The sequence below is a fragment of the Acyrthosiphon pisum genome, chromosome A2, assembly GCF_005508785.2.
Source record: "Acyrthosiphon pisum isolate AL4f chromosome A2, pea_aphid_22Mar2018_4r6ur, whole genome shotgun sequence".
Taxonomy (NCBI): Eukaryota; Metazoa; Arthropoda; class Insecta; order Hemiptera; family Aphididae; genus Acyrthosiphon; species Acyrthosiphon pisum.
In genome coordinates, this window is record NC_042495.1 from 53,286,375 (window position 1) to 53,309,901 (window position 23,527).

At 27.7% G+C, this 23,527-nt stretch overlaps 1 protein-coding gene across 4 annotated transcripts; it reads left to right on the forward strand.

Moving 5' to 3' along the window:
• The first annotated feature begins 337 nt into the window (after positions 1-337).
• On the forward strand, positions 338-20,475 carry LOC100162845 (scaffold attachment factor B2). Of its 4 annotated transcripts, XM_008190031.3 has the most exons (18): positions 338-761; positions 2,661-2,847; positions 3,905-4,222; positions 4,325-4,557; positions 4,632-4,727; positions 8,499-8,523; positions 11,325-11,610; positions 14,526-14,563; positions 15,209-15,312; positions 17,165-17,314; positions 17,381-17,576; positions 17,652-17,848; positions 18,113-18,246; positions 18,314-18,562; positions 18,659-18,850; positions 19,311-19,459; positions 19,527-19,728; positions 19,797-20,475. In XM_008190031.3, exons 1-18 carry the CDS (start codon positions 636-638, stop codon positions 19,978-19,980), a joined length of 3,066 nt encoding a protein of 1,021 aa, XP_008188253.1. In that variant the 5' UTR covers positions 338-635; the 3' UTR covers positions 19,981-20,475. The 4 variants fall into 4 exon arrangements, with proteins under 4 accessions (XP_008188253.1, XP_016664092.1, XP_016664094.1 ...); XM_016808603.2 differs by having other exon boundaries at positions 3,905-4,557; XM_016808605.2 differs by having other exon boundaries at positions 3,905-4,557; positions 19,314-19,459.
• Positions 20,476-23,527: the final 3,052 nt, after the last annotated feature.

The following is a 23,527-nucleotide window of genomic DNA, read 5'->3' on the forward strand; positions in this document are numbered from 1 at the left end:
CCCATTTTGGAAAATTATTAAATTAAATTATTAAATTATTAAAAAATAATTAATTAATTATTTTAATTATAATTTTAATAATTATAATTATAATAATTTTAATTTTATTAATTATATATTTTAATTATTTAAAAAAAAAAAAAATTATTAAATTATTGTAGCGTCCATTGAGCACGGTTGTACATATTATACTATTGTTCTACGGTAGTATCTTAAATAAATCGTGGGCGTCATGATGGTATTGTGGATTTCAATATTATGTCTATCAAAGTTTCACGCTTACATTGTGGTCACACTGATTAATACGAAAACCAACCAAAACATTTTATTTGTGAATTGCAATTTGCGACTCAATTGTTGTGACTTGTGAGGCTCGACATTCGTCTACTACTCAACTCAATTTGTGCTCATCGACCAATGCCCATAAGTAGTTATTACTCATTATTTAAACGCTCAATAATAACTATTCGTATAACCTCATATTTTGGGTATCATTTGCATCTTTAGTGTCACAGTGAAAGTTATAATCAGCAAATATTGAATAGTATACTATAGACATTACGCAAAAGATCTTCTATACTCTATTGTGTAAATACTATATACTAAAATACCGAGTAGAGTTTACGTTAATTAAAATGTCGGAAAAGTTAGAACCGCGAAAAGTTTGTGATTTGAAGGTGACTGAACTACGTTCGGAATTAGAAAAACGTGATTTGGATAAAACGGGAGTAAAAGCGATACTTTTAGAGCGTTTGCAAAAGGTAAGTGTTTAAAAATTGATGATATTGCTAAAATAAAAAAAACAACGGTACATGGTTTGATTATTTTCAACACAATGTATAGCGTTTTTTGAAATTAAATTTTTCATGATATAAACATTGTTTATAGTTTTTTTCACGTAACCATATGTAATTGTTTAATACTAGTTTCATCTTTTGATGTTTTACTTTTAAAATAAGTATTATTACTTTTCAAATTTAAATAGCAAACAATAAATGAAAATGTTTGTCCATATTATATGTAATAAAGTATGGGTACTTACTATTGTCAGAATTTAAAGTTATCTATTTCTACTTATTTTATATTACATCATCCATAATAGTCGTTTGCCAATGCATTAAATGAAACCTAATGCTATTGGTACGTTGTACACCTTTTAGAACTAATAGGTAATTATTGTAGCTTGTAATAATTAATAAAGGTAAATAATATATTTTAATAAAATTGTGATCATAAACCCATTTTGATATCAATAAAAAAACTAGTTTTAATTGTAGCCTCCGTGTTGTCAATTTGTATGTATTTATATGAATACTGCATTGTTAATTTTAATATAATGTATATTTAACCTTACAGTTGGGTTTTTTTTTATTAGTTAAGGGCAAATTCTTCCTATCTACATAGATACATGTATATTTTACATACGGTAATAATTTGTGGACCTAATAAATTCTGGCAAGATTGTTAATAGTCTAGCAATCTTTGCCTACAACTGTGGATTAAATAACTAGTTTACTAGGCAGTTCAATTGTCGGATAGTGAAATATTTTAGACGCCTAGTGGGTAATAATTTTAATAACTGGGTGATATAATGCCTAAATCTTAATCCGTCCTAATCATATTGCATTACCTATTGGAGGAATATAAGTATACCTCATGTGTTTCTCAAAATAATTTGGTATAGAAATATTCAACTATTACTACTTATCTAAATTGTCTTCGCTAGGAATTATTTTTCATCCAATACATTAATTCAAATCAATACTACCTACAGTGATCTATTCAATAACAATTACCTACATTTGAATTTCAATATGCAATACATTTTGAATTAAATCAAATATTAAACCATTAAATGTTCATTTCCTAATATCAGTTGCATTCTTAGGAATTTGAAATGTGTGGGGTTGTGGATAATTTTCTAGGAACATTTCTAAAAGGGCTATCAGCACACAAAAAAACGGGCACGTAAAATTACAGCCAATAGTGGGAGGGAGTTCAAACCTCTTGACCTCAACCCCCCCCCCCCCCATGAGTATGCCCATTCCTGAAATCCGAAAAAAAAAAGCAGATCAAATATTTTTAAATTAGAGCTAAATAATAAGTCTGTCTATTTACTAAATCTATATTCACTTTTAAAATTATACAATAGTCACAATGCATAAATATCACAAAATCTATAGTTGCACAATAGGTAGGTACCTACTTAAATATTATTTTTGAAATCATTTATAAACAGAAATGTCCATTGTAAATCTTAAAATTTGTTTGAACACATCCCCGGGTTGGACCTACTGGGATCAATTGTGAATCTAAATCATCCCGGGAACCACTCAATCACACAAAAAATTTCATTAAAATCGATCCAGCTGTTTAGGGATGCATAAAGACAGACATCCAGACAGACAAACTTTAATTTTTGTATTTATAGATAAATCAACAAACTTATAAAATATAAACCTACAGAATAAAATTATAAAAAAATCAAGCGACAATTAAATGTATGGTTTACTAGGATACATTCATAATAAAAATATTTTAAGAGCTTAAGTTAAATTCTTTTTCGCACGCTGATCTTTAATTTTAATTTGCCTTAGTTTTATTAATATATTGTGATTTAATGTAATAGGTAGTAATTTGTATGTTTTATCTTATTTCAGGCACTTCTTGAAGAAGGAGAAGATCCGGAAAATTGTGTTTTTGATAAACTTGAATTTAAAAATGTTATCACTGAAAAGTCATTAATGTCAGAAAAGAAATCTCCTAGTGTTGAAAAAAAAAAACCAGTTACTCCTACAAAAACAATAAAGAAAAATGTGATTGGTAGAAGACCTGGACCAAAGTCTAGTAAATTTTTGAAATTATAAAAAATAAATTAGGATATTAAGGGTCCTGATGCCAGTTTTTCAAATTTTCCACAATTCTATACAATTTGAAAATTAAATTTTATAATTTAGTTGCCATCTCAATTATAAGACTTCCACTAATCGACTACCCGATACCTATTTAGGGAGGGGGGGTTAATAAGGTATTATATCGAAAAAAATGACTTTACTGGAATAACTCTCGAGCTTTGTGGAATTGTCGGGTTTTGATGACTATTTTTTTTATCTAAGAGAAGAAGACTTCCTACAGCCCAAATTGATCTTTGATTTTATATTTTATTTCAAATAATTGTATTAAAAAAATTGTAAAAAATGTTTTTTATCTTGTATTTTTTTAGACATACCTATTTAATTATAAAGTTTGAGAATAATATATTGAAAAACAGAGATTGATGCGGACTGTAGAATATTTTCCTCTCTCTAGCAATTAATAAAAAAAAATATGAAATTTGGTTGATTCTACAAGGCGGTATCGTTATTCCCGCAGAGTGTATTTTTGAGGACAAAATGGCATAATAGCATGGCTGATATCTATAACATATATTTATATGCCTATAAAAAACCATGTTTATGGTGCATTTTTAATTTATTGGCTTACAACTTTATCATATGAAAATTACCTTCTCTCACATCTATTATTACGAAAATGTTTATAAAAAACGTCCAAAAGCGCCACCAAACACAATATTTTATACAATCTTCATACTTTTGGTTTGATGAAAACTGATTAGTATTAAGTTTTATAATTACAGACGCAGTAATTTTACTTTAATTGCAATTATAATTTGTCAGTTATGAGTGAAATATTTTTTCCTTAATATTACAAAAATTTATTTTATTTTATGTTTAAGTACTTGTACAGTTTACTATTATATAATGTTCTTGCTGGCAAAAATTCTATTCTGATCATGCCAATTCTCCCACATGCGACAAAATACAAGCTATTTTGTGTTTCCTCGCATGCGTTAAAATCAGCTAGAATACAGTGTTATTTATAAAATTAAAACTATTTTGTTTAGAAACGTGTGTGACACAATTAAAAGTTGAAAAAATTACTTCAAGTATTTCACAAAAGGAAAATGATGATGTAAATCAAGAACAAGTAGATAGTAGCAATGTCATTGCCAGTTCTGAGGATTCAAAAACAATTTTATCAGATACAATAAATTCTGATGTGATTGATTCAAATGAAGCAGAAGCTAAGGAAATTGATGCCGATGAAGCACAACTAAATGAGGCAGGAGTAATAAATGCAATTTCATCTCATGAAAATCAAACTGTAATTGCTATAGATTCTGACTCAACTAGTACTCATGAAAATACAAAAGAATTTGAAGGTGAAATAGATGTAGCACAAATCAATCCTAAGAATACAAACAATTTTATAAATTACGTAAAGGGTAATGAAATAAAACAAACTAAATGTTTGGATAATTTAGGTACTGATGCAGAAGTCACAGAAAATAGTTCTAAAATTAACAATGATATAGAAGAACAAAAATATAAAAATAATGTCACTGGAGTAAAAGAAGTTATACCAGAAACCAATGAAGATGAAGATGATATACAAGATGAAGAATTGGATCATGAAATCGATGAAGAATTGGATCATGAGGTTGAAGAAGAAGAAAAAAATTACAGAACCGACAATTTTAATCAAACTAATAATACAGTATGTTTATATTAAATATTTTTGAATATAATAATTGTTGTATAACTTATATTTTTATTTTTTACTCAATTCAGGAAAAATCTACTCAGGAACATAATAAAGATGACAATAATGAAGATTCTATTAATTTGACGATTGGAGAAGATGATATTAAATTATTTGCTGATGAGGTAAATAAATACTTACATTTTGTTAGATTTTTAATATTTTTCGCAGCATTCTAATTTCAGCCTTAAATTGTTTATTAACCTTATAAATAACTAGGTACTACCGAATATCTATATTATATTATTATAAATTTATTTATTTATTTATATATATTTCTGATATATATTAACCAATTAATTTAGTTTACATATATTTTTGTATATATATTTAATATTTTTAAATTGCATTAAAAACAATTTTTTTTAATGATGATTAAGTGCATAATAGAATGATGTTCTAAACATTTAAAAGTATAATTCAATAAATTATTTTGCTACTATATATTGTATGATGAGATAGCAAAATCAGTATTATATTTTCAAAAAAGTTGAAAGGGAAAGTAGGTAACCTAACCGATTAGGTCTACCTCATTATTGAGTCACTGTAATGTATGAACCGTTTTAAATCAATAATAAATCATTAATACTCAATACTGCCAACAGTTATTTACTCACGTTGGAGTATGCCGCTATGCTGCCCATGTATGTCAATGGTCTATACATCAAATGTTTAGTACTATTAGGGCTAATAGTTACTAGGCCACATTTGGCTGTACTCTATGCATTTATAAATAGGCAATAACTTAAAATGAAACAAAATGTTTTGAAAATATCATTGTGGGTATAAAACATAGTAATAGATTTACAACTTTCAAGTTCCCTCAATAATATTTTTGAATTGATAACTGAGATTAATCATATTGATTTGTTTCTATTTATATCTTCGCCATACCAATACCTTCCATTGTTCTCTGATTGATACTCTACTAAGCAATTAGTTTGTGACCTGATGTAACATTATAATTGACAGGTTGCATACTTATAATCTGCGAACTGCACTCTGAGATAACTCATATTGATTTGTTTCTATTTATATGTTCGCTATACCAATACCATCCATTGTTCTCTGATTGATACTCTACTAAGCAATTAGTTTGTGACCGGATGTAACATTATAATTGACAGGTTGCATACTTATAATCGGCGAACTGCACTCTGAGATAACTCATATTGATTTGTTTCTATTTATATGTTCGCTATACCAATACCATCCATTGTTCTCTGATTGATACTCTACTAAACAATTAGTTTGTGACCGGATGTAACATTATAATTGACAGGTTGCCTACTTATAATCTGCGAACTGCACTCTGAGATAACTCATATTGATTTGTTTCTATTTATATGTTCGCTATACCAATACCATCCATTGTTCTCTGATTGATACTCTACTAAGCAATTAGTTTGTGACCGGATGTAACATTATAATTGACAGGTTACATACTTATAATCGGCGAACTGCACTCTGAGATAACTCATATTGATTTGTTTCTATTTATATGTTCGCTATACCAATACCATCCATTGTTCTCTGATTGATACTCTACTAAGCAATTAGTTTGTGACCGGATGTAACATTATAATTGACAGGTTACATACTTATAATCGGCGAACTGCACTCTGAGATAACTCATATTGATTTGTTTCTATTTATATGTTCGCTATACCAATACCATCCATTGTTCTCTGATTGATACTCTACTAAGCAATTAGTTTGTGACCGGATGTAACATTATAATTGACAGGTTGCATACTTATAATCGGCGAACTGCACTCTGAGATAACTCATATTGATTTGTTTCTATTTATATGTTCGCTATACCAATACCATCCATTGTTCTCTGATTGATACTCTACTAAGCAATTAGTTTGTGACCGGATGTAACATTATAATTGGAAGGTTACATTCATGGCCGCAACTAGGAAGGGAGCTTAGAAGTGCTAAGCACTCCCAATTTCAAAATTAGCACATCCAAATTGTCTGTGCCGGTTCCTTACAATATTAGTAAAAGTAAAACTTCTGATTTAATAAATAATTATCTGGATAAATTATCAAAATATATTGTTTTTCTAAGTTATTTTAATTTGTAATGGTAAAGGGAAACATCAAATGCTTTTATTAAATTTGGGTTATCATTGTTTTAATTGTACTGTGTACACAAATAAAAAGAATCACTAGGTTTAATATTTCCTAGATTCCTGACCAACTCTCAAAAATCGTGGTTCAGAGAATACCCGCATGAGCTGTCTCTGTCTACCAAACTTACATTATGGCACATTTTTTGTTCACAATAATATGATTTGTTTTGTAAATTCTTAAATTAGAGTGAATTGACCTGTTTTAAAATTTAAAGGTAAAGGTTCTTATTGATATTTTTATTAAGAAGCATTTAGTTATTCTTTGTTGAGTATCTAATTTTTGGCTAAATTGCTTACGAGTTATCTTATATTACGTTTTCAAGTCTTACAGTACCAAATTTTCAAAGGCCACCAATGGGCCCCCCAAGATAAAATTCCTGGCGCCGCCACTGGTCTTACCTATAAAAATTGAATATTTTATCAACTTTAAACTATGAAGTTATTTGCACATTTTTATAATTTTGGCAATTTTTGTCCAGATTTGAATTCAAAATCCTTATAAAAATAACAATTTTATGAGGAATCTTGTTTTAAATTTTCAAGTTTTACGACCAAGGGAAACAAAATTTTATCGAAAATTTCAAGTATCTGTACATAGGTTAAATAAAGAAACATTTTTTAAATTTTACCATATATACAAATTACATATTTGTGAAAATTTCAAGTATTTATGATTTTTCCATAGTTTTTTTTAACTTAGTAGTAAAACTACTTTTTCTGTAATTATTTAGATAATTACTGATAATTTTTTTTTTACTTATGAATCCTGCAAAAAACAAACTAGATTCGCCTTCTTACCAGAAAAAAAATTTATTGTTCCGAAAGGTGATGTCTGATGACAAACACAAAAAAAAAATATAAACTACATTATAAAATCCATACTTTTATTACCTTAGAATCTAAAATATGAATCTATCTTACACAACTGGTTGTTATATGCAAATTTTGTTGGTGATTTTTTTTTTCAAATTACTTTATTTTTTGTTATTGAGGGTCTAGAACATATTAAATATATATCTTGAATTTAGTTGTATCTTATACCCTCTAATGGCAACATTGTGACTGCTGTTTTTGCGACGACAGCAATATTTAGACAATATTATATTGTCGTAAGTAGTGGATGATATAAAAGTAGTTTTAGATTAATTAATGACTTAATGAATAATACTCAAAATTATTAGAAGTAGGTACTCTATTATTAAACATATTTATAAATATGTAGTTTATTAAGTATTAAAAATCATTATAAATTGGTAACATAATGTTATCTCAAAGGTTCCGTTTTGTCTCATTATTTATCATTTATCACTTAAAATTATACACTTTTAAATTTTATTCATTTAAAATATACTTAAAATTTAAAAATAAAAAATTAATTAGTAATAAATATTAAAATATTTGTGCCATCTTTTAAAAATGCATTAAATGTGTCCTTTTATTTATTCCCCTCCACTATTTTTCAATAAGATACCAGCAATAATTTATTATATTAATTATTATATAATATTATACTTTGGAAGCATATCAGGAGTTCTACTATATTTAAATTTTACAATTTTGAGCCTCACGTCCTCCACAAATTATCCTTTTAAGTTTCTACATTAAATATGTTGGTACCATCATTGTAGTAATCGTGTGGTAGAGAGCGTATAACAAGGTAGCCATAACTATACTAAAATCCAAAGTATTTTATAAGTGTATAACTATTATATTATTTTTGTAAATTAACAACAATTGGTTTTTTTTTTTTTTCAGGAAGATACAAACATTGAAAAAGAGGGTAATTATAAATTGGTTATCAATATAAAAATATTTTTACTGTTATGCTAAAAACTTAAAATTAACACAATTTAATATGTGTGCGGTTTTATTATATAACTCGTCCAGTTCATCTTGACTCCTCGGTTGGTGTCACAGATAATGGCATACCAAAGTATATTTACAAAATAGTGAAGCCACTACAATAAAATATGAAAATAACCTATTTTTAGTCATTAATACCTTATAACTTGTAAATAATAAATATGATGAGGAAATAACAAATACATTTAATGTTAATTCGTTATGATAAATATCTTTTAAGTTGGATATACAATGTTTAAATCATATTTCATATGAACATATTTTAACATTTTAGTTAGTATTACATTACAAGTTACTATAATTTTTCAGTATAATATAGTTTTCAAACCCTTGATTTTTGTGAAATCATAACGGTCGCCGATGGCCAAGATGAACTAGACTGGTTATAACATCTTATTAAATATTGATTACTTGGTTATTGATTTTGAAATTTGAAATTATTACAATTAATTAATATAAGTTTATTTTTGTATCCATTTTATTATTTTCATAAACATTTAGGAAACAGGTTCTTAATAAATATGTATTTTTTTTTATTACAGTTGGTTATAGGACTGGCAGTGTTTTAATTAAATTAATAATTTTATACGTTTATTGAATGTCTTTTTATGTTTATGGACAAATTAGTTATTTTATTTATTTATTTGAAAGTTTATTTATTTGTATGACTTTACAATGAGCGGTAGCACTAAAATATTTTCTAATTAGATATAGAACAGGTTAAATTGGAAATGAAATATGACAAAGAAAAGTGTCATTATTCAATGAAAATAAACTTTTAACACTTAGAACTGATTGCTATTTCATACAGAAATGTTACCTAACGCACAGGAAATCTCAGTATTGAACCATTAGAAATGTACGTATCTTATAATGCAAAAGTTAGCAGACTTATAATATGTCAAATATGATGAAGTGTCTGCTAGGAATATTTATACTACCGCCATCCCTAATAACAATCTATTTTAGATAAGGAATATGTATAGTTCAATAACAATATTAGTAGGCATCAAGCAATTGGATAGAAAACCATAAACATGTGAATTAAGTGAATAGCAAAAGTAAAACTATAAGATATCAAACTTAAACATATCGTTCCAGTTCGAATATAACTGGAATAGTACTCCCATTCTAGTCTGGAAGCAACCAAAAAAACGTTAAGTTTTACATCCAACTGTGATCGGATAAATATTAGTTTATGTGTACTGACCTCAAAAGTATGAAACTGGAAAACAGTGCAAATAAATAAATAAGTAACAACAAATGGAAGAAATCATCATTTAGACTGCTACTAAAAATACAAACAATTTAAATTTACTTAAAATCACATAACTTATAGAGTCAAATTTTCAAATTATTAAGTTATGAATACTGAAGCATAAGATGTTCAAGAATTAAGTAGCTCAACAAACTATGTTGTTATAGCCAAAACAAAAAAATAGTTAATGCTAAATATCTTGTTTTTATAAAGTATATAAAATTAATACCCATTCGAAATATTATTTGTACCAAATTTATACAGATGGTTTATTAAAGCTGAAGAAATGGAAATAAATATAGCAATTTATTATATATATTATCACTCAAGTTCTGTTGATTGCTTCTAAAGATTTAAAACAATACTGTATTACGCATGCACATACACTTGAAGATTTTAGAGATACATAGACTCAAAGCCTTATGGGAAGAATCCTTTTTAAAATGTATACCAGTATTAGTTCCTATTCCTAATAAAAAGAAGTTGGAATATAATATTCAGAAATGTACTATGGACTTGACATTTTAAAGTACATAATCTTATGAAAATAATATATTTTCTAAAAACTACACATAAAAAATTGTAAAGCTACCAGACAGCAGTGAAACACTTATTGATACTACTTATTTGATTATTTATTTTAATTAATAAAATATGAAAATTATTTTAGCAAAATAAAAAATGTTGGTCCCAAGAAGTTCTTCAAAACTACATTAATTTTAGTAGTACTTTTGCACTTGTTAATGTAGAGTCTTATTGGTTTTATAATTTACATTATGCATAATATATAAAATAATCAGCTGAAGTAGTTCATCCATTCAAACGTTCGAGATACTTTTATTCTGTCATGCTGACCAAATGATTGCCCTCAACAATGTTCAAGGATAATTAATTTAAAAATAGTCAATTAGACTAGTTAATTATTGTTTGTTCTCAAATGGTATTTTATTAATTATTTATTAGTTTTTTAGAACAATTATATTATGTTACTTAATATATTAATTGAAATGTAGGAATTAGAATTGCCTGCGATTGTTGAAGTTTGCACTAATGCTATTATAATCATTATATTTTAATATTACACTCTTTGTTACATACTATGTTCATGTTTAACTTTTCCTTAATAAATAAAAGTGTTCTTAATTAATAGGTATTCATAAAAGAAATAATTAATTTTTAGGTAGGCCAAATTGTACAGAAAATGTAGGAGATTTATTTTTACAATTTTAAATTAATTTTTCCATTTTATGTATATTAGTCGCAGTGTCGCACAGTTTATCCAAGTACTAACCCTTCATATTTTTGTATTTTATTGTTTTCAAATTTAAACTTGTTATTCTTAATTTGAATTTAGTTTAAGGTTAATACTCTACCTGTTTATTATCTATACCACAGATATATTGTGTAAATTTATAGATATTTTGTGTTTATGTATATTTAATTTGTGTGACGCAATATAGACGAAGTGACCGAGAACCATACCAAAGAAGAAACATTGATCAAACAGCGTGAATCTCGCCATCCAGTTACTGCTAGTAGCAGTAGAGCAACAACTGGATTAGTCAAAAGCCGTCGCAGTGCAACTGAGAAGCGATCATCTGTTGGGGATAAACCACGGAGTACGCACAAAGAGGACAAGGACATCAGCATTGCAAAACCCATCATCAGTGTCAGTGTGCCCAAAGATGAGAAGAAAGAAGAGGATAAACAAGTTAAAGATAAAGTGGAAGCTGGCAATAAGCAGAGGTTTGTTTTGAACACAGTCTCGACAACTTGATTCTTAATCCCTTCGTCGGAAAATTGCGCCAAGGACTGATATATTTGGACTTATAAAAATTATAAAAAAAAACCATTATTATTATATCTTTTTTAGTACAACCAAAAATGGATAAATACCCCATTTAGAGTTTTAGTGACTGTAAACTAATTTTTGTTTTTTATATATAGACAAATTTAATTAGAATATACCAAATTACATGCAAAATATGCCTGTTAATGGAGATAATCTATAACCAAAAACTGTTTTTAATAGACGTGGGTTAGGTTTTTTTTAATTGCAGTTGCATATATTTTGTGCGGTAATTAGTACATGGTTATATTTTAGATACAACTGATGTATGTAGTAGTCCGCATGTAGGTTTTAATATTTAAAATGGTTTGCCATATACAGGTTCAAATGGTTTAATTTTATTTGCAAATAATTTAAAAAATTTAATAATTATTGTGCTGTCAATCTAGAAATATGATTAATATTAGAGGTATTAATTCTTCTTCAACTAATATAATATGTATTTGTACATATTTATGAATTCAGATTACACAATTAATATCTAATGAGATGGAGAAACCGTCTAAATTCATTGAATATTAATAGACAAATTGAGAGTAAATAAATTAAGTAATCAAATTTTCAGATGGAATATTCAAAATTGGACTACTTTCTGTATATTCTCAATTTATGTTATCTAAAATAGGTTACATTTTTTGAAATAACCATTATAGAACTTCATCTTTTAACTTGGTCATATCTTTAACTGGCAATTTAATAATAGACATGTCAATTCTAATATCAAATAAATTAAATTGTTGTGTATGTAAATCTGTTGCATACGTTTCAATGAAAGTTAATTATCTACAATCTAGAATCAGTATTACTACTATTTGTCATATTTTAATTTTCAATTCTGAAAGAAAACTTGTTAGAATTTGTGAAGTTTTGATCAAAAATTATTCTTATAATTAGGATTTGTATGTCAAATACTTAAATTGCTGGACTTTAGATGCTACTTTTGTATACTATTAAATTAAAAACTATAAATTCAAGTAAATTGTTTATAAGACATGAAGTTGTATTTAAAACAAAACCTTTTTGATAACTTGATACTTTATTTAATTACAAATTCTTTGCCGCATAATTACTTATATTAATCAAAATATTGATTTGTATTATTTATAAAAGTATTATCCAGATAGTTGAATTATAAATTACATATATAACTAATATATACATCATAATATTTGTACTTAACTTATTAGAAGATGGGGATTAAATTAAATATTAAACTGTATTTTACAGAATTGTGATTATGATAGGTATAAAGTCACTTGAAAAAAACTTAGTTATTGTCCATTACCTTTTGGTTGGACTTTCTAGTTAAGAATTATGAATGGAAATTGGATGGTGAAATATGACTTTGTACATTCATGTTTGAACATATATGTATTGCATATTATTTGAAAATAAAATACTACCGCATTAGTATATGGCAATAATAAGTTGAAATTCCTAATTTTAGCTGTTGAAATGAATAATGTTAATAGAGTAAAGATGAACATTTCAAAAATGTGGATGGACATTAACTGAAGTCAAGTCAATTACAAATACAAATTGAGATATTATAATCAAGCATAATAGTGTACTCAAGTCAACTATAAGAAAAAATTATTTCATAATCGAATTTGAAATTTATTAATATAGAATGGCATAAAAACATTAAAGTAATGAATGTTATTGACATTAAAACTGATATTGTACTTGTAATACTTATCATTTGTATCAAAAGATGCATAATAGTCATTGTGCAATTTCAAGATGATAATAATATGTACTATTGAAAAAATTGCATATTAGTATACTGTACAGAATAACATACAAAATTGCAAGAACTAAAACATTTTCAAATAATAGTAAAGTTAAAACTATTCTATAACAAATAAGAAAATAGAAATTTGTCTTTTATTATGATGACGGTTAAGTCTTCAATATCCGATAACTTTTTCACCAAGAAGAAATTACAAAATTGATAATTATGTGTAATTAATGTACACATAAAATATGTATAATTTATTGCATCAAGAAAAGTATCAGAAGTATTTTTTTACATGACATACATTTATGCAAATTATTTTATTATAATAATACTTCTCCCAAAATTATTTTTCAAGTGACTTTGGTCTTGATACTTTCTCATAACACTAAGTTAATTATTGTGAAAAGTTTTTTCAACAAAATTAAATATTGTAACATTATAAATATTGTAATATTATGAAGATAATTAGAAATTTGAATCCAAACTGACCAGTGGCGCAACTTGATATTAAGGGTAGATTACATGCTAATAAAAATGAAAAACAGTCATACCTACCCTATTATAACTAAAAAATATATTGTTTTCTCACGTGTCATGGTTAATAATTATTAGTTATATATACCTAATATTACACAGGTTTCTTGCATAGGCACTTGTAATTCAAATTCTCTAAACTCAAAAGATTAAAGACGTTACTATTTACTGTTATTTTATTAAAACAAATAATAATATAATATGTGTATGTAACAGATTATAGTTGGAAAATTGTATATGAGATCTCGGGGCCCCTATGAATTGCACACCCAACACTCCCAACAATTGCGCCACTGAAGATGACTATAAAAATATTATAAATATATGGTATTTAATACAATATGTTTAAGGTTATTTAATTGACATAATATTTTAATAACCTTTTTTTTTATTTAAGTCAAGACATGGGAACAAGTATAATTTTGAAATTTTTGATTATATGTGTGAAATGTATTTAATTGTATACTATCTAAAATTATGAAAATATTTTATATAAGTTAAAATTTATCAAACTAATTGTTATTTCCATATTTTCAGTAATGACTCAAAGGTTCTGCAAATATCAAGTGAGACATGTAAGTTAATTATGAATATTAATTTTTAGAGTTTGAGCAATTGTACAATTATCTTTTTTTTTTTTCTCATTTTATTCAATTTTATTAATTCCACCTTATAAATATACAAACACACAAATCTACGTTCGGCCAAACCAATTTTTTGTTATTAGTTATTTAGATTGAATTGACAAATTTATATAATCAACTATCAAACTTAAAAAAATAATATATCTGGGCATCTATTGGCTTTTATTAATATTTTAATTTTGAAGTGAATTATATATTATGTTTTATTATAACTATGTCTATGTGAAATATTACAACTTTAAAATCTTAAAAATTTGTTGAAAATTCAAGTAACAATAAAATCTTACAATATGGCATAAATAGTATTCTTAACTTTAAATTTAAATTTAATAATAAGTAATTTTACTTAAATATTAATATAAGTTAAAGACACAAAATTAGATTATATTAAATATTCATTTGAAAAAAAAACAATCAGCAAATCTTGGAAAAAAAAAATGTGCATAATCCTAACTATGCTAAGATTCTTTTTTAAAATTAAATATTTATTAATGCTTTTAAACTTTGATCCTTGAATGTCCCATCAAATTACAATTATATGATCGACTTGGTCTCACTTTATAATTTATATTTTAGCAAAGAAAAACAATTCATCCTTGGTTCGCAACATTTGGGTCAGTGGTTTGGCATCAATTACTAAGGCGACTGATTTAAAACAACTTTTTTCAAAATATGGAAAGGTAATATTACTAATATTTAAAATATTTAAAATAACAACCATAATAATGTTTTCTTATTGTTATTAAAAATTTACAAATACATAGGATCTATAACATATTATATTTATAAAAATTGTATATATCATCATACGCTGTGTCCTATCCGACAAATGTGAAAAAATACAAAATAGTTGTATTTCGTCGCATCTTATTGCAATGGAAAGCATGATCAGAATAGAAGTTGTTGGACCTGCCGGATTAACATAGGACACAGTGTTAGGATATTCTATTAAAATTAATCATATTGGTTATTTTAAATTTATATGTTTGGTATTCCTATACCACCCATTACTATCCTATGATTGATACTCTACTAAGCAATTAGTTTGTGACCAGATGTGACATTATAATTGAAGGATGCTTACTTATAATCTGTGAACTGCACTCTGAGATAACTCATATTGATTTGTTTCTATTTATATGTTAGCTATACCAATACCATCCATTGTTCTCTGATTGATACTCTACTAAGCAATTAGTTTGTGACCGGATGTAACATTATAATTGACAGGTTGCCTACTTATAATCTGCGAACTGCACTCTGAGATAACTCATATTGATTTGTTTCTATTTATATGTTCGCTATACCAATACCATCCATTGTTCTCTGATTGATACTCTACTAAGCAATTAGTTTGTGACCGGATGTAACATTATAATTGACAGGTTGCCTACTTATAATCTGCGAACTGCACTCTGAGATAACTCATATTGATTTGTTTCTATTTATATGTTCGCTATACCAATACCATCCATTGTTCTCTGATTGATACTCTACTAAACAATTAGTTTGTGACCGGATGTAACATTATAATTGACAGGTTGCATACTTATAATCGGCGAACTGCACTCTGAGATAACTCATATTGATTTGTTTCTATTTATATGTTCGCTATACCAATACCATCCATTGTTCTCTGATTGATACTCTACTAAGCAATTAGTTTGTGACCGGATGTGATATTATAATTGGAGGATGCATATTTATAATCTGCGAACTGCACTCTGAGATAACTCATATTGATTTGTTTCTATTTATATGTTCGCTATACCAATACCATCCATTGTTCTCTGATTGATACTCTACTAAGCAATTAGTTTGTGACCGGATGTAACATTATAATTGACAGGTTGCCTACTTATAATCTGCGAACTGCACTCTGAGATAACTCATATTGATTTGTTTCTATTTATATGTTCGCTATACCAATACCATCCATTGTTCTCTGATTGATACTCTACTAAACAATTAGTTTGTGACCGGATGTAACATTATAATTGACAGGTTGCATACTTATAATCGGCGAACTGCACTCTGAGATAACTCATATTGATTTGTTTCTATTTATATGTTCGCTATACCAATACCATCCATTGTTCTCTGATTGATACTCTACTAAGCAATTAGTTTGTGACCGGATGTGATATTATAATTGGAGGATGCATATTTATAATCTGCGAACTGCACTCTGAGATAATTAATTTTGATTTGTTTCTATTTACATATTCAGTATACCATTATCGTCAATAATTATTATAATATATAATATCTCAACATCTAAAATTTATTCATCCATTCATTAGTCACGAAAAATATATCATTTAATAATAAATAATTAAGTTTTGATAGCATTTCCTGGCTTTATTAATATGCATATCTTATGATTGATTTATTTTATATCTTTTAATTTTCTTAATATTGTTTACAATAAAAAAAAAATAGATTATTCATTGTTTGTTTGGATGATTATTTGTAAATTATTTTGTGCTGCATATTTAATAATAATAATAATAATAATAATAATATTCATAGGTTGTTGGCGCCAAAGTTGTGACAAATGCCAAAACTCCTGGTGCTCGTTGTTATGGGTTTGTTACATTATCTTCAGCAGAAGATGCTAATCGTAGTATTGAAAATTTACATAAGACTGAACTTCATGGTCGTGTTATTAGTGTTGAACGAGTTCGTATTAATTTTTTTTTGTAATTAGATAATACAGATTTATTATGAGTTTTATGTTATTAATAGGCTAAACGTGATAATGGCTATCAAGTCACAGCAAAAAGTTCTAATGCTTCCAAAGTAAATGAAAATTCTGAAACCGAACAAAATACTAAAAAAACTGAAGAGAAAAAAGAGAAACGAGAAGAAAAAAGGGAAAAGAGACCAGAAATTACAATTAATGATGTAAAAAAACCAGACTTATGTACATTAAAACGATCATGTTGGTATTTAGAGTTTTTAATTTCATAATTTTGTGTTTTTTAATTTAGATAATATTTTTATATGTTTTTTGTAGTATCAAAAGATCTAAACCAAGAATCAAAACGTTCTAAAATTGTAATCGAAAGAGATGATCGTAAAAAAGACAGGAGCATCAAAAGTAAAAGTAATGAACGTGACCGAGAAAAGCTAAGAGAATTAGAAAGAGAAAGAGAACGTTTAGAAAGAGAAAAAAGAAGGCAGCAGGAAATTTTGAACTTGACAAAAATGAAAGTGAGCTTAATTTTAATTTGCAAATAATTATCATTATATTATTTATACACAGTATTCCAAAAAAGATCAGGCTTTGGTGGTGACCAGTTTTCGTTCCGCGACGGTCAGACGCCGTCTCCACTACAGAGGCGCTTCAGGCGCTGCCACGGGAACAAAGCCTTGCCCATGTGCCAACTCGGCCACCAAAGCCTGATCTTGTTTGGAATAGAGTATAGTTATAAATAAAACTATTTAATCTTTATGATGTATCATTTATTTTATTAGACTGAACGTGAAAGGCTAAAACAAAAAGAACAAGAGAGAGCGATAAGAGAAGAAGAACGTAAGAGACGTATTGAAAAAGAACGTCAATTAGAAATTGAAAGAAAACAAAAAGAAGAAGCAATACGCCTAGAAAAGTTAGTATTTAAATACAAAAATTTAAATGTAATACCCATGTTGTTATAATTTTTTTTTTTTATTTAGAGAAAGACAAAAACTTCGAATTGAGCGTGAACGAATTGAAAAGGAAAAATCTGAACTATTGCGTTTAGAACGTGAAAATCAACGTTTAGAACGAGAAAGATTACAAAGAGAAAAGGAAGAGTTACGTAGAGCACAGGAGAAGTTAGAGGAAACAAAACGCCAAGCAATACTAAAGCGTGCTATGCCCCCATCTCCACCACTTCCTAGTAAAAGACATTCTTCATCAAATTCATCTCGATATGAAGAAAGGTACATAGTACATATTTTTTAAATGTAAAATATTTAATTTTCTAACATGGTTATCAATTTATCACTATTGTTTATTTTCAATTTATTTCCTTACAGAAAAGAACCAATTCGTAGTTCTCGTATCCAGCCTAGTACTGACTATATGAACCAAGCACCTCCACCTCCTAATATAACATCATCTAGACATCGATATGAACAGCATTCTTCAGAATCCCGTCGTATGAGGCAATCACCACCCCCTCCTCCACCACCTGCATCAAGACCCAAAGACTCAACAATGAACATCAGGTAATATTTGTGTACTATTGTAGATAAACTTAAGAAAATAGATTTATTTCAAAATTCTTATTTTCGTTACTGTGATATGTCATGATTACAGTTCATCAGAATTTTGTAAAGTAAAATTCAGCCATTTGACAGCTAGATATTTCAATCATAATTATCTTGGTTTGTACAGGCAATGATACAGCTTTTAACAAATCTAAATTATTTTCCATTTTTCTCGTTTTATTAAATCTAAGTTCTTTTTTTATTACTATAAATGTTTGTAATGTTTATAGTATTTTTGAACTTCGTACATTAATATTCGACTATTGACAGCTAAACAATTATTTTTGTATTCGTTTATGTTTGTACAGGTTAAGAAACAATTATTATAATTTAAACGATAAAAAATTTTTTTTTAAGTATTTTTTTTTTTTGTAAATATAATTATATATTGTTATTGAATGTTTGTTTTACACTGAAGTAGATATGGTGGTGCTCCATCAGCAACAGATCATCATTACAGAAGTCGTGATGATCGGTCAGATCGAAGAGAAGAATCTCGTAAGAAAGATTCAAGCAGTGGTGGTAGTAATAGACATGCCCATGCGCCATATGATTCAAACAAAAGTTGTTAGTCTTTAAATCAATTATTAGTTGCTTATTTATTTCTATATCACAATGACACTTTTTATTTCAGCCTATGGAGGAATGTCCCGCAGTAGCGAAAGTAATACCTGGCCATCAGCCCCTGTAAAAAGTTCTTATGGCACCATTAGTTCAAGCTCTGGAACTAATAATATGGTAATGAGTTCCAGACCAGATCCTTGGTCAAATAGTAATAATAGTCGAGAAATTGAAACAGCTGTGTGGCAACGTCCTCCTCAACCACCACCGGATAAGTATGTAGTACTTCTCTTAAATATTTGTATTAGTAATTTGTATAAAACCATATTATTACTTGTCTTAGCAGATGGAACAGCACTTCAAGTAATCCATCATCTATGTCAATAAGTGGACGTAGTTCGAGTAGTAACACCTTATATGGAAATAACCATCAAGTTATACCAAACATGGGATTAAACATGTCAACAAGCTACAGTGATAGTAGATTTGACAGTTACAAAATGAGTGGCATGTCACGAAAATATTAGAGAACTTCAACCATCAAATTGTTAGCATATAATCACTGTACAAAACATTCTTGTGCTGTTTTTGCTAATATTTTATGTATTTTAATTTTCAACAATAATTTTTATACATATGATATTATTGATTTCATTTTAATTACTTCAACTAAATTGTTGAACTAATAGGTATGCATTTTTGATACATGTAGTTGGTGAATTATAAAAATGCAGCAAAAATTATTTAAATTTTAGTTGCATTGTTTTAATGCATTTTTTAAATTAGTTAATTTATTCAATTTATCTTTATGTAAAATATATTAATTATCTTAATCTTTTAGTTATTTAATCATTGAAAGAATGTTTGTAATCAATGACTTCTTGTTTGTGAACCTTAAAATAAATTAGTTACTTCTATTTTGTACATAATATTATTATCTGTATTGTAATTAGTAATTACCTATAATATAATAACATTAAGAATATGTTGATTTTATAATAAATATCTTTAACTATACATAATATACTTGTTGTCATATTATAAACATTCGTTTTTATAGAAATCATTTGATCCAAAAAAAAAAATGCATTTACAGTCTACTCTACATTTTTGATATCGATTATACAAAATTCTCTTACAACCGCAATAATACCTCATTGGTTTTAAATATTTCAACATTTTTTCTTTCCCTTGAACTTCAAAATACCTAATTCAACTGTAAATACATAGTTGCAGTACAGAGTACTTATAGAATGTGATTTAAAATTGATAGTAGTGTTGAGGCCGTTCTTACACACATACGACAGAGAATTTTCATTCACTAGTTTCAATAGTGTGCTGTCAGTTTTGATATTTGAGTGAATTAGCCTATATCAAACTTTTCAGTAAGAAAATTATCTGTGCTTAAGCGTCGGCGATTTAAATAATATTACAAATTACAAATTAAAAATGGTTATATCTCCCTTGAAAGTTAAAATATTGAAAAATCGTTGACACTTATGCACAGATAATGTTCTTACCTAAAATTTTGATAATAGGTGAATGCACTCTAATATCATAGGCCATAGCACACTATTGAAACTGATGAATGACAATTTACTATGTCATACGTGTGTAAGACGGAGACAACAAATGCATGGGTAGTGTCCTCTCAAAAGTATTTATTAAATACGTCATTGATATCTGATAAAATAAGCTTGGGCCTAGATAAGTATTTCAATTTTTGTGTTGTCTTTGTCTTACTAATTTATGAGTCATAAAAAACCTATAATCTAATTTAAAGTTAAGCATATTCTCAGGACCCCACAAAGGTTTATTTTGAAATTTTAAAGCAAACTAAGATCATACTGAAATTTAATATTGGCTATCAAACTTGTGTTAAACAGTAACATAATATACTTAATACTATTTTAATGTATTTACTAGATTCTAGTATAAATGTGATAATATGTATTTTGTAAAATATTTTTTTGTATTAATTGATACATTAGGTATACTTTGGGAAATTAATAATAATATGTGAAATGTTAAAATATGATAAGTGATGGTTGAAGATCCACTCACAGAATTTAGTTTTTTGTCGAGTCTTTGAGTATTAAAAATACCTAAAAAACCTTTTGGATAAAAATATGGGACATGAAATAATGTACTATGTAGTGTCGTTTTAAGGAAATGTGTATTATTATGGTTGTATATTATATCATTGATTATATAATATTATAATCTATAATGTATTATAAAATCATTATAATTAATGAATATACTATATTCTGTAAATATCTAAATATCCAACCGTTCAAATAATATACGACTACCTATATTACAAATCAAATCAATATAATATAATATACCCAAGGGTACTGGCTAGTAATATAATAGTATATAGTATCCTATATACCATTGTTTATTATACATTTATATGTATTAATATTAAAATATAATTAAAATAGTATCTAATCAGTTAACAGGAATACCTGAATACTAGACAAAATTCGGGATCATCCAAGTACTATAAAATTATAAAAACATATCAATCCTGTATAATAATGCTATTATAATGCTAATTGCTATTTATATAAATCAAATATTAACACCCTAATTATGTATTAACTATTAGGTATTAATTATTCGTTATTACTAGGGCTACTAAAATTTCAAAGAAGTCAGTAAAAAACTATAAAATGCACTATATAAGTATAGGTACCTAGTAAAGATTAAAGAATTTTAATCATCAAAAAAAATACAAAAATCTATCAAGTGTTAAATGTTTTAATACTTTAACCAATAATTCATAAAATGTGTAGGTATAAAAAGTTTTAATTGAAAAAAATTATTAAAAGTATTCTGAAAAAAAACTAATAAAAATGAAAAAATCTTCAAAAAAAAAAGTTAAAATGTAAAAAATGGTTACAAAATTGAATTCATTAGTAAACTTCATTAAACTTTATGTTAAGGATTAAGGAAACTATGTTTTAAACTAAGTTAAAAATAATTAAATAAATTCACACGCATAGACTAGGGTTGACAGTATTGAAATTAGATAGGTACCATAGGCACTAATCGGGACTAAGCCCCCTCCAAAAATGTCCGTAGCCCCCCAAACAATTTACTGTATTTTGTTTTAAGTTTCTTTGATATTATAAAAATTAGGCTTTACCCCCCCCCCACACAAAAAAAAAATCACAAACGCTATTTGCGTCTATTATTGAAACCGGTATACCAAAAAAACGCTCCATACATCCACCTATCTGCTAGGATATTGTCAGATACTCAACAGGATCATCCTATAATCATCCTATGATTGTCATGACGAAATAGTTTCTATTTCATAATGATTCGTGCAATTACAGTGGTCTAAGGAGATTTGGTTCCATAGATATTTTTGACCTTCTAGCAGAGGAAAGGGCTAGAATCAAAGCAAGATTAGCCGAGGACCCTCCACTAGACGCTCCTCCCCTAACCAAAAATGGGATCAAAAAAGAGGAGAGAAAGAACACCATCAGAGATGGGTAATCGGGATGGTCAAATACGCGGAAGGCTTCTTGGACAAGACGCCTCATCCCGGACATCGAGAGATGGAAGAACCGAACGACCCCGACAGTCCCGTGGACGTACCACATGACGCAAGCTCTAACCAGCCGGCTCAAGAAGAGGAGACACGGAACGGGATGTCTAGGGTGGTGGGCTCCGGTCGGCCCGTGAAGTCACCATAGGGGAAATACATTTTAAGAGCGGGGTAGAGAGGGGCCTGCCCCGACTACCCCCATTTCGGCTTCGACCATCACACACTCTATTGCAGGGCACTATGGGGGTATGGTTATACTACACCAGCTTCGCTGAGGAGAGTGTACCATCCCCCCGTGTGAGCCCAACCAAAAGATGTAAACAGAGGAAAAAAAATGTAATATTAAGCACTGTCACGAGAGGGGATAGAGAGGGGCCTGTCCCGACTATCCCCACTGCCATAGGCGCAATTTGTACAATTGTTTTAGGGGGGCTAAATTTATAAAAGCAACAGAGACCCGCAGGGGCTCCGCCCCCGCACCCCCTTACCGCTAATCATTTTCAAGACTA

What these genes read in the sequence shown, in the direction of transcription:
- LOC100162845 (XM_016808603.2), top strand. Translation starts at nt 636, where the DNA reads ATGTCGGAAAAGTTAGAACCGCGAAAAGTTTGTGATTTGAAGGTGACT. An exon ending in ATGTACATTAAAACGATCAT is followed by an intron (nt 17,577 to 17,651) that starts GTTGGTATTTAG and finishes TGTTTTTTGTAG; the next exon opens with TATCAAAAGATCTAAACCAA. An exon ending in TGAACTTGACAAAAATGAAA is followed by an intron (nt 17,849 to 18,112) that starts GTGAGCTTAATT and finishes TTATTTTATTAG; the next exon opens with ACTGAACGTGAAAGGCTAAA.